Genomic DNA, 14907 nt, shown 5'->3' on the forward strand with positions numbered 1-14907 from the left:
AATATGTCAGTGAACCCAGACGCGTTTCACACTGTTAACATCATTTTCTTTATTGTTTTTACAGTTTAACTAATTTGATTTGAGTCACCGGGGATCTGGCCCCACCCACCCTGTTCTCTGGTGAAGTCACATCAAGTTCTCCTTTCCAAAGCAGCTGCAAGCTGATTGGACGTTCTGGTTGCTCCGGTGTCAAACTTTGTCTCCTTCACAAAGGAAGCTGTTTCAAAATAAAAGTCAGTTTTTCCACCGGATTTGCTGAAAAGAAGAACAAGAAGGAGTCAGGTCACATGATAAAGACGATGTAGTAGATGAAGATAATCCTCTTCTTCCTCACCGAGTTGTTGAGCAGCTCATTGATCTTCCTCTCCTCCACTGAACCTCGCTCCATCTTTTTCAGGTATCCTAGCAACAGCTGCCTGTCCTTCAGGTCCCGGTACATCTGATTGGCCCATAGACATGCCAGTCATCATGACATCACAGCAGCATGGCTGATTCTGATTGGTTTAAAGAACTAACTCACGTTAATGACAATGTCGTGGCATTTGAGTTTCTGAGCCAAACTGATCCTCAGGTCCGAGTCATCAACCAGAGCCACATACTCCTGCAGGACCTGTTAATCAGTCAACACATCTGTCAGTCATGGACCTCACCTACACCTGTGCAAAGGTGCTGTGGCTTGGTCCCGCTCCCTCACCTGTGTGGGAGCAGAGTTTTTCTGCAGGATGTCGACAACTCGCTGGAAGCTCAGCGGTGACTTTTTCCTGGTGAATCCGAGCCAGTTTCTGCTGGTGAACAGAGCATCCACATCTGACCACGCCTTCAGCTTCGCCCGCGCCGCCAGTGCCGTCACAAAGTACTGCTTCTTTGAGATCTGGGGTCAGGGGTCAGCGGTGGTTAGTTAGCACAGGTTAACGTGTTCAAGATATTAAACAGGTCAGTTCTCACCTTGAAGGTCTGACGGATGTTCAGAGGACTGCTGTACGTTCCCTGCAAACACACATATCAGGGTTGAGGTCTGGACTCCAACTCCAAAATGTGGATTGTTTGTCTTTGAAGTTGTAGAAGTAGATTTCCTTTGATGTTTAGGGTCATTCTTCTGCTACATCACCAGTTTCTACACTCTTTGTCTACTGTACTTTATCCCATAGGATACCTGGATAAACCTGGAAATTCATTTCCCAGGTCCAGGTCCAGTTCACTGATGGGATGATGTTTTCATGTTGGCTCCTGGTTCTTTTTTTACACTGTGAGTACTGCTGCAAACAATTCAGCCTTTGTTTCATAAGTCCACAAATCTTTTTCCCAGTGGTGCCCTGCTGTGCCAAAGTGGTCTTTGCCGAGTTTCAGCTGCACTGGAAGATCACACAGCACTAAAAAAATAAACACAAACCGATCATCCTGACAGGATGCAGGATATATGGTGGAGGGAGCATTATCATTTGGGCCTGCTTTGCTGGACCTGGACAGGCACAAAATCCAAATTTTGGAGTGGCCCGGTGAGAGCCAAGACCTCAACCCAACAGAGAAAGGAGGAGCAGGCTCTGGGACCTAAAACTAAATTAAAACTATCAAACATCTATTTACTGAAATTTGACATTATCTAATTCACATTTTAGTCAAAACCAAACCAGGAGCCAAAGTTCACAATGCTTGTACAAATAAAAAAAAAAGTTAAACTTTTCCACAGTTGAGACACTATTACTATGAAACCAAGTACAAATACAGTACATGAATGTAAAGTTACAAAGTAACCTCAGACTCGGTGTAGTGGTAGAAGCAGCAGTAATACAGAGTCGTGACCAGGGGCATGTTGAGGATCGATGCTCGTCTGGGAAACTTCTGGAAAATTTCCACTTTCCCTCCACGCTCAGCCTGCCGGTCTGTTGCCTGGCAACAACAGACTGAAGGTAAACTGGGCCAGGGGATGGGAATAAATGTCTAATACTAGTTTAAAACATGTTAATCCAGTTCAGACCTGTTGAAACCAGTAAGTTGACAGTTACTGACCTCGATAATGATCTGTCGCTCCAGCAGAGTGTAGTGGTCCTGAACGTGGCCCGAGTCCTCCGCAGAGAACGGGAGACTGGAGACCGACGGGACACAGACTTAGACTCAGGTAGTCAGTGTCACAGTAATCACATTACTTCATTCAGTAATAAAGTAAATAAACCCCTGCTGCAGGTGTCACTCACCTGAGGCAGCTCTTCAGGAAGTCCCGCCTCTTGTTTTCATCTGCGATTCTCAGGTGTTCTTTATACTGTAACAACTGTCGCCATAGAAACAGGAATTTGCATCACCAAGTAATAATACTGGTCATTGTGTACTACAGGTGTGTACAGGTGTGTCCTACGCACCGCCATGTCCTCTGTCCTGCCCAGAGCTCTAAAGAGGAAGAAAACAGAAGAAGAAAACAAATGTATGTTAAAATGGATTAAACCAGGTTCAGGTGTGACTGACCAGGTGTGGTCAGAGACCTGAGCAGTTCCAGCAGCAGCCTCTGGTCTCTGGTCTCAGTCAGGTAGTGGATAAAGTGTCTCAGAGCCGTCTGTCTGGACTCCAGCTCCCGAAACAAAACGTCTGCAAAACAACAAGAACCAGGGCTGAGAAAACTGGACCAGGACCACCTGAAATGCTGGATCAGGACCAGTACACTCACCTTTACTCAGAGTCCTCTTTAGATATATTAAGACCTGGAACAGAAAAAATGTGTTGGTGTTCTGTTGTTAATAACATTTACAGACTGTTCTGATTCTGAGTTTAGGTAAAGTTACAGCAGTGATGACGTTTCCATCGTGAGCGGACACTGAGACATCGAGGAGACACATCTTGTCCTGCAGAGACCGGAACTTCTCCAAGGACACCACCTGCAACACCCAAACAAATAAGCCATGATCCTACATGCTACTGCCTAGACAAATCAAGAAAACCTCAAGAGGACAAAGTCATGGGTGGGTGGGGGGGATAGAATCAGGGACAGAGGCTTATACAAGGGGGCCGTGCCAAAATTGCATTCCAACACAGGGTTTCAAACAAACCAGGTACATAAAGAAATGCCTGTGTTAGTTATTAAGTAATAATACACTACAATACCAAACTGTATGTACTGCAATACTAACATGTATTTATACATTGAAGCTACAGACAGGTGAACAGGTGTTCTTACTTTTCCTTGAAGCATTCTTTGAACTGTCTCCTCTGGTGACAAATCGCTGACGGCATCCTAACATCACAACATGACATCATCGTTACTACAGCAAATGAAAAATGTCTTCAGATTACTGCTTTGGTAGTAATCAGATTACTGCTTTGGTAGTAATCAGATTACGGCTTTGGTAGTAATCAGATTACGGCTTTGGTAGTAATCAGATTACTGCTTTGGTAGTAATCAGTTTACTGCTTTGGTAGTAATCAGATTACTGCTTTGGTAGTAATCAGTTTACTGCTTTGGTAGTAATCAGATTACCCAGCTACAATCAGGTTAGCAGTGTGTCGTTACCTTGTAGTCAGATTTGGGCTTCCTGAGTTCTGGAGCGTAGAGCCTGACAGACGAGTCGCTGAGCGCTAAAACACAAAGACATCACTGATTCACCTGTTCAGATTCACTCGTTCACAGATTCACTCGTTCATCCTGTCATCGACTCACAGTCAGTGAAGGCCTGGAAGTTTCCTCCTTTAGTTTTTCCTGCAGAGATACAGATTCAGACTGTGAACACATGAACTTCACCTGTCTCCATCTGTCTCCATCTGTCTCCACCTGTCTCTACCTGTCTCTACCTGTCTCTACCTGTCTCACCTTTAAACAGAGAGCTCAAGGAGTATCCTGACAGACTCCTGGTTGGGGGATCGGTGCTGGTTTTGGGGAAGGTGGATTCTCTGTCTGTCCTCTGACTGGATGCTGCTGTCTCTCTTACTGACCAGGAGATACCTGTGGACAGCAGAGAATCAGGTGCTTCCTGCAGCCAATCACAGCTCAGCTTTGTGCATGGGTGTGATTAATAAGTCAGTCTTACTCCCGACAGGTTCTCCACTCCAGCTGACCTTCTCCACGTCGTCCTCATCCTCTTCTTCGTCCACCAGGGGACGGATGTTGTTCACTGCCTGCTTCGATTCTTTTAACTGAAACACACACAAACACAGGTGACTCACCTGTGGACTATTATAACCAATACATATGCAGAACATTTATTTATAAATAAATATAAGACAGGTGATCAGGTGAAGAACGGGTGCCTGATTCTAAAATGATCCTTCATAAAAACCATAAACACGGGACCAGGATTCAGTATGGACTGACACGTGATAAAGTGGAAGTTGATCAGAGAAAACGATCAAACATCAGGAACGTATCTGTGTATGTGACGTACAGTAAATATTCCAGAGCAGAGGGATGAAAGAGCTGAGATCCACTGATCTGACAGACATCTGTGTGAACAGAAATCATTGTGGAGTGGTGGAGCTAGATGCACTGGTCCATCGAGGTCGATCCATGGACCAGTGAGCAGCTTAGGATGGTGGCATGTAGAAGACTGAAGATGTCAGCTTGTTAAAATGATTGTGCTCCCATCTGATGCTATTTCATTGTTCATTAAAGTTGCTTCTTTGTTCAAAGCCCAGGGCCAGGTCTGGATTCAGGTCTTACCTTACTGAATCCGTCGTCGTCGTCATCGAAGGTAAAAGGTTTACACTTGGTGCTGTGCCAGAATTCTTCCTCATCAGTTCTACTTTTCATCATCTGCACAAGGAAAATTAACATTATTAACGTTATTATTATCTTAAACGACAGGACTGCAGAACCTGTTCTAAGACCATACCTGGTTTACCTGTGACCTGACTGTGAACAGTTCTGAAAGGTATCAAAGACCGGCTCTACAAACTCATCAGCATCTTTATTCAGATCGTGTTGCTGCTGATGACTTACTGAGAGACGTTGTATTAGCAGACATTTTGGATTTACCAGGAGCAGCACTTTTCTAACATCACAGGTCTTTATCTGCCCTTCTTGGATCATTTGTGTTTACAGGTGTGTCTGAAACACACCTCACAGAGACCCCAGTAATGAACTCTCACTCTGACCCCCGTCCTCAACTAACTGAGTCCTATAATAATAATAAATGAATTGATAGAGCACTTTTCTAAACATTTGTTACCAAGTACTTCACAAAAGAGACAAAAACACATGTAGCCCAACAAGATCAACTTGAGCAAGCACTAGGCAACAGTGGAGAGGAAAAACTCCCCCTAGAGGAAGAAAGCTCCAGCAGAACCAGGCTCAAGTTAAACGGCCATCTGCCTCGACCGGTTGGGTTGCAGGAGACAATACAAACAAAACGATAATACAAACACAACTTACAACAAGTACAGCATCAGTCCTTAGGAAGACCGGTTCCAACAGAAAGACATTCTAGTTAATGGGAAGTCTTCCTAAAGAAAGATTTGTGTTAGTTTAGAGAAGATCAGAAAAGGCTTGCCGGTAGAGGTATGTTTTAAGAGGGTTAGAGAGATTTAAAAGATGTTACTGAGTCAGCTGATCTTATTTCCTCGGGTAAGCTGTTCCAGAATTTAGGGTCTCTAACTGAAAAGGCTCTGTCACCTTTAGTAGTCATTCTGACATCAGGGACATACAGAAGATTTCTACCAGAGGATCTCAGGCTACGTGCAGGCTCATAAGGCTTTAAAAGCTGGGATATATAGCTGGGGGAAAGGCCATGCAGAGTTTTAAAAGTTATTAATAAAATCTTAAAATCAATCCTAAAACATACTGGCAGCAAGTGTAAGGAAGCTAATACAGGAGTGATGTGTTCATATTTTTGGTTAGAGTCTTACAGCTGAGTTCTGAACAATCTGGAGCCGTGAACAGACTGTTGCAATAGTCAAGGCGTGAGGAAATAAATGTGTGTAAGATTACTTCAGTGTCATGAAATGAAAGAATTGAACGTATTTTGGAGATATTTCTAAGATGATAAAAACATGCCTGAACAAGCTTTGTGACATGATGCTCAAAGTTAAGTTTACTATCAAACCAAACACCAAGACTTTTTGCAGTGGGCTTAGAATTAGCTAAGAGAGAATCTGTGCAGGCCAGAATGTGTTTGGCTATACGTTGTGGACTGATGACAACTATTTCTGTTTTGTCAGAATTCAGCTGCAGGAAATTTTGAGCCATCCAGTTTTTTATCTCATTTATACACTCATGTAAGGAACTCAGTCCTCCGTGGTCAGAGATCTTAAAGGGACAGTACAGGTGAGTGTCATCAGCATAGCAATGAAAAGAAACACTGTATTTACGAATAATATGTCCCAAAGGGAGCATGTAAAAAGCTCCAGCACTGAACCTTGTGGGACTCCATACTTCACAGGAGAAGAAGATGACTTACAGTTATTAACGGTAACACAAACAATCTATCGGACAGGTATGAAGAAAACCAGTCCAGTGCAGTACCTTCTATTCCAGCCCAGTGCTTTAGCCGGTCCAACAAAATGTGGTGGTCTACTGTATCAAAAGCAGCACGAAGATCAAGGAGGACAAGAATAGAGCACATACCAGGCCAACAGAATGTAATTTGTTACCTTCAGTAGGGCGGTCTCTGTACTGTGGTGTTTGCAAAAACCAGATTGGAATTCATCAAAAATGTTATAGTTATCTACAGACGAATAAGTGTTTAGACACGTACTTTTCTAAAATCTTTGAAATAGAAACTTAGGATCATGGAGCAGTGATCAGGTCTGAGAAGTATTTAGCTCTGGCATTCTTTACCGTCATATTGTAGTGGAGTAGTGAGTCCTTAATAGCTTCATAACGCACTTGAAGTCCCGTTTTCTTCCATCTCCGCTCAGCTCAGCTTTCCTACACTCAGCTTTACAGCTACGAATGCTGACATCTATCCAAAGCTGTTTGTTGGTGTCTTTATGGGACACATTTGCAGTTTTTAAGGGAGCAGCTGCCTCTAAGGCGGACGATATCATCAACATGTGATGCGCAAGAAATACCCTGCTTTAACAAAGAAAAGGTGCTACTGAACTTTGCTGATGACTGGCTGTTAAATAGACGGCGTTTAACTGAATTTTTGAGGTACAGTGATTGGATGAAGACAAATATCAAATAAAACACATTTATGATCAGAGATGGAGTCCTTTAACTCAATGGAATTTAGAGTCAAACCTAAAGTGAATATCAAGTCAAGGGTGTGGCCCTGGTTATGGGTCGGACCTTTGACATGTTGAACCAGGTTGAAAGATTCAGTAAGACTGATAAAATCATTTGCTAGAGTATTAGTATTATTGTCAATATGAAGGTTAAAGTCTCCAGCGATAATGACCTTATCATACCTAACAACAATGTCAGCAACAAACTGGGAGAATTCTGACAAAAATTTACCATTAGCTTTTGGTGGGCGGTAGATGACAGTACAACATACAGGAACAGAGCAGTGGATAAGAAACGACAGAGCTTCAAAGCTGTGAACCTGTTTAAGTGATAGCATTGAGCATCTGAATTGATTTTTAAAGACCACAGCGACACCACCACCCCGACCACTTAATCTAGGGGAGGTAAAATAAATGAAATTAGGGGGACAGAGCTCTTGCAACTGGATACACTCACCCATCCTTAGCCAGGTTTCATTTAAGAAAAAGAAGTCTAAATTCTGAGAGAGGATAAAGTCGTTTAAGAGAGATGTTTTGTTAGAGAGGGATCTAACATTTAGAAGACCAAGTCTTGTAGTAGGGGAACTAATATTAGTGCTGGGGTTGGTCAGAGGCTTAACAAGATCAGAATAGTTTCTTTGTACTGCTCTGTAGCCTGTTTGCTGTCTGTCGTTGATGATAACTGGAATATTATTGACACAGATTGGACCTTTGAGGGAGCTGGTGAAATGCCTCACTGATGAGGAGTAACACCTGCTCCCCCCTTGATGATAACCTGTGACAGGTGTGTTATCCAGAGGTGGTACAGAGTGGACCATACAGCTAGAGGAGAGAGAACTTAGGTTAGTGGGGATCACAGAACAGAGAGGGGAGGTGAGGGGAGCAGATCCCTGAGGTGAAGGTAGGAGATGAGGATCTCCAGGTGGTAAAGGAGGGACCGTCAGTCATGAGGAGTACACTGAATGGCGTGATGTATATTAGTCCTAACCACTGCTTGTTTCGCTCTCACGAATCGCGGGAGAGCTGATGTCACCACACAGGTATAAGGCGGCCAAACTAAACAAACAGAAATGCTCAAACTACGAGTTTTAAAACCGACAATCGATCAGAAACGATCTATTGTTTCTACCTTCAGCTGCTGCAGCTCCACTTCCTCCTCGTCTTCTTCTCTGGCGGAGGCTTCGTGGTTTCCGCCCGCGCGATGTCTGATGGGAGTTGTAGTGACACAGAACGAAAGCAACGGTGTCGGCTAGAAGCTCCGGTTCAGTTCGAACAACAAACATAAACATAATAAACAAAGTTTATTTAATTTCTTTTATAGTTTTTGAGTTTCACCTGAGAGAGATCTTTCACAGTAAGAGTCCTGATTTACAATAAAAGGTTGCATACCTATAATCTATAGTTAAAGCTTGAATAGTTAAGTATTCACACTCTTTGCTCAATACCTTGTTAAGCCACCTTTGGCACCAATTACAGCCTCAGGTCTTTGTATGATGTTTGATGCTACAAGCTTGGCACCTATATTTGGACAGTTTCTCCGATTCTTCTTGAAGTACCTCTCAAGCACCATCAGGTAAGATGGGGACAGTCGGTGAACAGCCATGTTCAGATCTATCCAGAGATGTTCAATCGGGTTCAAGTCTAACCTCTAGCTGGACCACAATGTTGTCCCGTAGCCACTCCTTTGGCATCTTGACTGCGTGCTTAGGGTCATTGTCCAGTTGAAAGATGAACCGTCTGAGATCCAGAGCTCTGTACATTGCCGCATTCATCTTTCCCTCGATCCTGACTAATCTCCCAGTTGCTGCCACTGAAAAACATCCCCACAGCATGATGCTGCCTCCACCATGCTTCACTGTAGGGGTGGTATTGGTAGGTGATGAGTGGTACCTGGGTTCATTACTTTACAAGAGCCAAAGAGTTCAATATTAGTTTCTCTGTCAGACCAGAGAATCTTGTGTCTCATGGTCTGAGAGTCCTTCGGGTGCATTTTAACAAACTTTTAGTAGTTTTCATCTGCCCACTCTATTGTACAGGCCTGATTGATGATGTGCTGCAGAGATGGTTGTTCTTCTGGAGTGTTCTTCTCTCTCCACAGAGAAACACTGGAGCTCTTTTGGAGTGAAGCTCTGGTTCTTCTGTATGTGTCTTATTAATTTCAGTGGAGAAAAAAAACAGGCAGAACGTTTAAAAAATAAAAAAAGAGTAAAAAATATTTTTGATTTCGTTTTGAAATTATTTAAAAATAACTATGTTGAAATTGGAATAAATTTAACAGTTTCGTTTTTAATGCTTGAGTTTCTTTTCTGCAACTGTCAATTTTGAGGACGTGACAATGTGGAATTTTACTTTGAAAGTCAGAGGAAGTAGTTATGTGAGCCTATTTTGAAATGGCTGTTGAACAGCTGATCAGAGACAGTTTGACAGGACTGCAGAACACACGGTAGCAGTACTAGTATTTATTCAGTACTAGTAACACTATCAAAGATCAGAATTGATCAGCTATGGCTAAATGGGGAGAAGGAGACCCTCGGTGGATCGTTGAGGAGAGAGCGGATGCTAAGAATGTCAACAACTGGCACTGGTCTGCTGATTTATTCTTATTATTACTCATATTAGTAGTAGTAGTATTAGATTTTGTTCTGGTCCAGTCCAATTAGACTCAGCCTAATTAGATTTGATCTGTGAAAATAACTTTATTGAAGTAAAAATGTCAGTACAGAAGTTTCAGAACACTGCACTGAAGTAAACATAAGAAAGCAAAATGGGGACTATTTCTAATCCTTCTCCTTGTGGTTTTATGAAGAATATAGACAACTATTTGGAGGACCCTGAGTTTCATGTTGGGAACCATCTGAACTAAACTAAAAAGGGATTTAATCCCAGAAAAGTTCAACAACATGAAAGAACAAATCAGCAAAAATGAGTTGTTCTTGGAAACGTCCAGAACAACTGATTTAACTTGAGTTATTTTAAACCGAGATATTTGAGCTGCAGCTGCTTCAGCTCATGAACAGATATTTTAAACCAGTAACTACTGATCTGGAGTCAGTGCTCAGCACGCCCTCACTAAATTGTACGTGCACTCTTTTCATTGTAACATTAATGAATTATAAATATATGCCAATTAATATATAAATATTTTGATAATTCATTCTTATACCAATACTACTCAAAATCAAACACGTCAGAGAAAATCCATTAAATAAACATTTCAAAACAAATTAAATAAAAAACAAAGTGAAAATTTCCCAAAGTTTCAAAGTTTTGAATATTTGAGTATTTGTAGTAGCTGCTTCACAATAAAAGCCTTGACGTGGATCTGGCTGTTCAAAGCTTGAAAGAGTGCAGGAAGTGAATATGTTTTCATCGTCTATTTTTATTTTGTTGTTGTAATAGGTTGTGAAATATGCATTTCTTCCTCTGTGGTGTAGCCTTCCTCCTGGCTACTTGCTAAGGTGTTCTTGGACAAGACTCCAAAACCCCGTACTAGTTCCAATAAGTTCTGTCTGGCAGCGGTCCAACCACAATTTCCCCAAGGGCTCAATGAAGTCATTATTATTAGTAATATTATTATTATTATTAACATCCAGCCTGCGTTTTCCTCTAGACTGTCGTTCGGGGTCTTTGGTTGGTCACGCTCTGGGATTTTGATGGGCTTGCCATGGTACTGGGAAATGAGAGCATACAGAATCAAAACCCTAACCCTTCTCTGCAGCTATGTCCAGTTTTAAAATTCAAATGTTTTCAGGACAGAACGAGACGTTTCCTCGTGGTCCTCTTCGCGCCTCCGTCAGCTCCTCCTCGAGGTGAGGGTGGAGGGTGCGGAGGGTGTGTGTCAGGTGACTGACGTAGACAAACTGGAAGGAGAAGCTTCAATCAACAACCGCAAAGGGAAACTGATCTTCTTCTACGAGTGGCAGCTGAGAGCTGGTTGGCTCGGTCCGTGATGTCATCTGTGATATCATGTTTCACTTGCAGTGATATCACACAGGTGCTGACTGTCTACTTCTTCCTGTCTGTAGGTGTGTCCAGCAGTGGAGTGAAATACAGAGGAACGGTCGATGTGTCCAACCTGTCAGATAAGAACAACCTAGACGACCTGGACGTAGGTTCAGATACTGGTTTACTGATTATTGATTAGTTTGTTTATGGGAAGCTGATCTGATCATCCTGGTTCCTGCAGATCTCGGTGTCTCTCTGCAAAGACCAGCCCAACACGCCGCTCCTCAATGTCATGAGGAGGACCGGAGTTCAGAAGGTCCGTAGGGTTCTGGGCGAATACATCCACCAGCTCAAATCAGGTCTGTTACCCACAGTGCAAAATCTGGTCAGCAACAGGACACGATTAAAAGTCGCACTAAACCAACACAGACTAGGACTAAAAGCAGCATATATCAGAATTAAAATCTGGAGAGACCAGGCTAAAGTAATCCAGGAAAAACACCTGGACAGAGAATCAAAGGTGAGAATGAAGACCCCTGTAATAACCTGGGTGACCTCTGACCCAGCAGAGTTCAGTCAGGGGATGATCCTACCAACTGCCAATGAACCCAAACCACCTCAACCTGCGTTGAACAAGGCGAACCAGAACAAGGCCAATAAGATCCAGGTATGGGTCAATTATACGGGAACTAACCACACATCCATGCCCCAATCTGGATTGAGATGCCTTTAACCCTAGATGAGTGCTTTGACCTCTTCTACAGATGAGTCCTCCTCTCAGGAGTTTTTCTAGTACCTCCCCCTCCAACACAGGTGTTCGGATCCCAACCTGCAGCTTTAATCTGATGGAAACCTTCCAAACATCAGCTGATGAGCTCTACAGGACCTTCATCAACCAGGAGGTATTAAAACCAGGACCAGATCTAAAACCTGGACAGATAAGGACGGACCAGAACTGAAAGTACACCAGATCTGGTGTAGATCCGAACTAAAACCTAGGTCTGCCTGGACAAACACAGTTCCAAGTGGGTCAACATCAGACCAAAACAACAACAATGAACAGGACTAAAACCAGACAGTAAACAAAACCAAGTCAGTTAACATCTAATCTGGACATATCACACCAAATCCTAGAAATCAAAACTGAATTAATCAGATCTGGATCATTCTGGCAGAAGAATACTACAGTTTTCAATAGTATTCTACACAAGTACTGACAGTATTAATGTCCTCCAGGATTCCTTTAGTCTGGAGTAAAGTAGTAGTACTGCAGGATTTGATGTACCTGTCTGTGCAGTTTGTACAGGTCTTTATGCGCTCAGCTGCGGTGGTGGACGGTCGTCATGGTGGCAGGTGTTGGATGGGAATGTCAGTGGAGAGTTCACGCACCTGGTGAGGTCACAGCTGCTCAGCCAGTCAGAACCCGGTACGTTTCTATCATATTGTCACGATATAATTCACAGAATGCTCATTCCTCTTGCAGGTTCCAGACCAGAAGATCGAGATGCGGTGGCGGTTCATGACGTGGCCCTCCGGTACGTGTTCCTGGTGTGATGTGTTTGAGTGCAGTCTGTATTCAGTTCCCTGCTGCTGTGTTCAGGCAAACACTCAGATCTGAGTTTTGTTTGTCATTTCTCCATTAGAACACTACGCTACTGTCACACTGGACCTAAAAGACAGAGGAGATGAGACCGAGCTGAAGCTGGAGTGTCGAGGAGTCCCTACAGGGGAGGAAGACTCCACCAGGGAGGGCTGGACCCGATTTTACTTCCAGGCCATTAAGCAAACATTTGGATACTGAGATACTCAAAGACTGAACACTGGACAGAGCAAAGGAAGGTCTTTACCAAGTCCACAGACAGTTCATAAAGCTGTTGTTCTCTGACTTTGTTAATGTGGAGTCGGTCAGGGAGGCATCCTAGATCCTCCTAGATCTTTTTCTGAAACCTTATATTTTAAAATTTTCAAAATGCAGTTTTAAAGTTTCATATGTTTTATATGAACGACAACTAGCATCAATTCATGCCAGAATCCTGAAGGAAGTCATATCATTCTGAGGTTTGATGACAACAAAAGCGCTACAACTTATTTCTATGTTCAGTTCCTTTATTCTGACAGATTATTTTCATGTTTCAGTATTACTTTTGTCTAATTTACATATAAGCTGGTATAACACAGATACAAAGTTTGTTCTGAAGTACAGACTCATCTTAAAGAAAAACACAATAAAAACAGTATAAACAGTTGATTCAGTCGCTGTTGGTTGATTTTCAAAGGTTTCCATGAAAACTGGGAGTGTTAAGTAGTTTGAAATCCAGATGATTTAATTTTCAGGAATGTAAAGTGAGACACATTTCATATTTACATTCACACAGATAAAAATACACAAGTACAACTAGAAACTATAACTTTAATTAGAACTACTTTTTTACAATATGAACAAGAAACAAAACGGTAAAAATGAATCATCTGTCCTAGATTCATTTCAGACAGTGACTGAGAATATAAAATGTGGAAGTGCTTACTGAAGTCATTGTCTGATCGACACTTATCCACCTCAGCTTAGCTGCCTCAGTTGGACGGAGAGCTCAAGGGCAAAGGTCAGCAGGACAAAACTAGAAGACATCTTCCTCCTCCGCTTCACAGCCGTAATCTGGAAAAAACAGTCAATCACTCAATTCCACCTGAGTAATGGAGTTAGCCTGGCTTAGCCTAGCCTCCAGCCACCACAGCTAACTAGTGTTAACTAGCTGTTCTATTCTGTATGTTCAGTTACAAACTTAAAATTTTTAAGTTAATTTAACAAAAAATTAAAAATGTAATTTTACTGTACAAGTGCTGGGCACTCCAGATTAGCCTCAAGTCCAGCAGCAAGTGGTTAGATTAATGTCTGGTCCCTTGCCTATGTAGGGTGATGATGAGATGAACAGTAGACTTATATCACTGAACCACTGGCTGGCTCAGCAGTCTGGATCAGCCCTGACCTGCTGGAAGTGGACCACATCCGAATGTAGTAGGTGTCTCTATTTTTCAAGCTACATAATAGACTAGTGCTTAAATCAGGTCTGACATTAGGAACTCAGCACTGGGCAGGTTGCAGGAGATTAGAGAGCCTGCTAAATTTACTGAAAGTGCAGTGCTTGGTTTGTGCAAGAACTATCTCATTGCAGTGGTATCACCCTTGACTTGATTCTGTCCTGAGGGTTAGCGGTTTCTGACCTTGTCTCACAGATTACATCAGTTAGGTCACTCTCTTATAAAATTTGAAGCGTTACTAACTTGTCTTCGGAGCAAGTCCAAATGTCTTTACTGTCTGACATATTGGTCCATCAACTTAAATTTCTCATATTGAGAAGCTACAGTCAGTTTGGCACTTTTGTACCAGTGACTTGAACAAAGGTTTATCTGGTCTACAACAGTCAGCTTTACTTAAGAAACCCTTAATCCGGCCTGCAGGAGACTCACATTTCAACCTGTCCTCAGCAGCGACAGCAGCAACGGCCTGCAAACACTTAATGACAGTAGAGACTATTATAAATGTGAGTTGGTCGCGATGACTGGTCGACCCTGATTGGCTAGGTCAGTGGCAGTCGGGCTCAGTCTGTGCTGACATTAAGCAGAGAATATTGTTCAATGTGTGGGGTAAAGAGATTTCAGTTCAGACTTTATTCTTCAGAACCAGTTGCTGCAAGTCTTCTACAGTAGCTACAGCTTTAACTGAAGTTTAACTGTATTTCTCTATGGTCCACGTTGTTCATGGCTCATAGAATTCAGCCTTTTTGGTCAATGGCAGATGCAGAGACCTTAATTCATACCTTT

General features: G+C 42.6%; 2 protein-coding genes and 1 pseudogene across 3 annotated transcripts in view; 1 reads left to right on the plus strand and 2 right to left on the minus strand.

Annotated features, from left to right (window-relative positions):
- Window positions 1-29: 29 nt before the first annotated feature.
- Window positions 30-8354, minus strand: vipas39 (VPS33B interacting protein, apical-basolateral polarity regulator, spe-39 homolog). Of its 2 annotated transcripts, none has more exons than XM_026341109.1 (19): window positions 8273-8354; window positions 4640-4732; window positions 4011-4116; window positions 3794-3925; window positions 3644-3682; window positions 3497-3561; window positions 3164-3220; window positions 2772-2864; window positions 2657-2690; window positions 2475-2577; window positions 2355-2382; window positions 2193-2266; window positions 2008-2083; window positions 1753-1887; window positions 946-987; window positions 695-871; window positions 521-610; window positions 335-439; window positions 30-255 (listed from the first exon to the last, which is right to left on the minus strand). In XM_026341109.1, exons 2-19 carry the CDS (start codon window positions 4730-4732, stop codon window positions 235-237), a joined length of 1470 nt encoding a protein of 489 aa, XP_026196894.1. In that variant the 5' UTR covers window positions 8273-8354; the 3' UTR covers window positions 30-234. The 2 variants fall into 2 exon arrangements, with proteins under 2 accessions (XP_026196894.1, XP_026196895.1); XM_026341110.1 differs by lacking the exon at window positions 8273-8354 and adding an exon at window positions 5351-5497.
- A 127-nt stretch (window positions 8355-8481) lies between these two features.
- Window positions 8482-13329, plus strand: LOC113149197 (annotated as a pseudogene).
- Window positions 13200-14907, minus strand: part of LOC113149192 (transcription factor IIIB 90 kDa subunit-like) — a 42818-nt gene continuing 41110 nt past the window's right edge. The window contains 1 exon segment of the mRNA XM_026341108.1: window positions 13200-13741. Coding sequence (XP_026196893.1) covers window positions 13704-13741 — 38 coding nt within the window. The 3' untranslated portion in view covers window positions 13200-13703.

Source organism: Anabas testudineus, chromosome 24 (assembly GCF_900324465.2).
Source record: "Anabas testudineus chromosome 24, fAnaTes1.2, whole genome shotgun sequence".
Taxonomy (NCBI): domain Eukaryota; kingdom Metazoa; phylum Chordata; class Actinopteri; order Anabantiformes; family Anabantidae; genus Anabas; species Anabas testudineus.

Excerpts from the sequence above, each read along its gene's own strand:
- vipas39 (XM_026341109.1), bottom strand. The coding sequence starts at position 4,732 with ATGATGAAAAGTAGAACTGATGAGGAAGAATTCTGGCACAGCACCAAG. Across the intron at positions 3,562-3,643 it reads CTTCCAGGCCTTCACTGACT|CGCTCAGCGACTCGTCTGTC; the intron begins GTGAGTCGATGA and ends TTTGTGTTTTAG. Across the intron at positions 2,267-2,354 it reads GCAGGACAGAGGACATGGCG|TTGTTACAGTATAAAGAACA; the intron begins GTGCGTAGGACA and ends CTATGGCGACAG.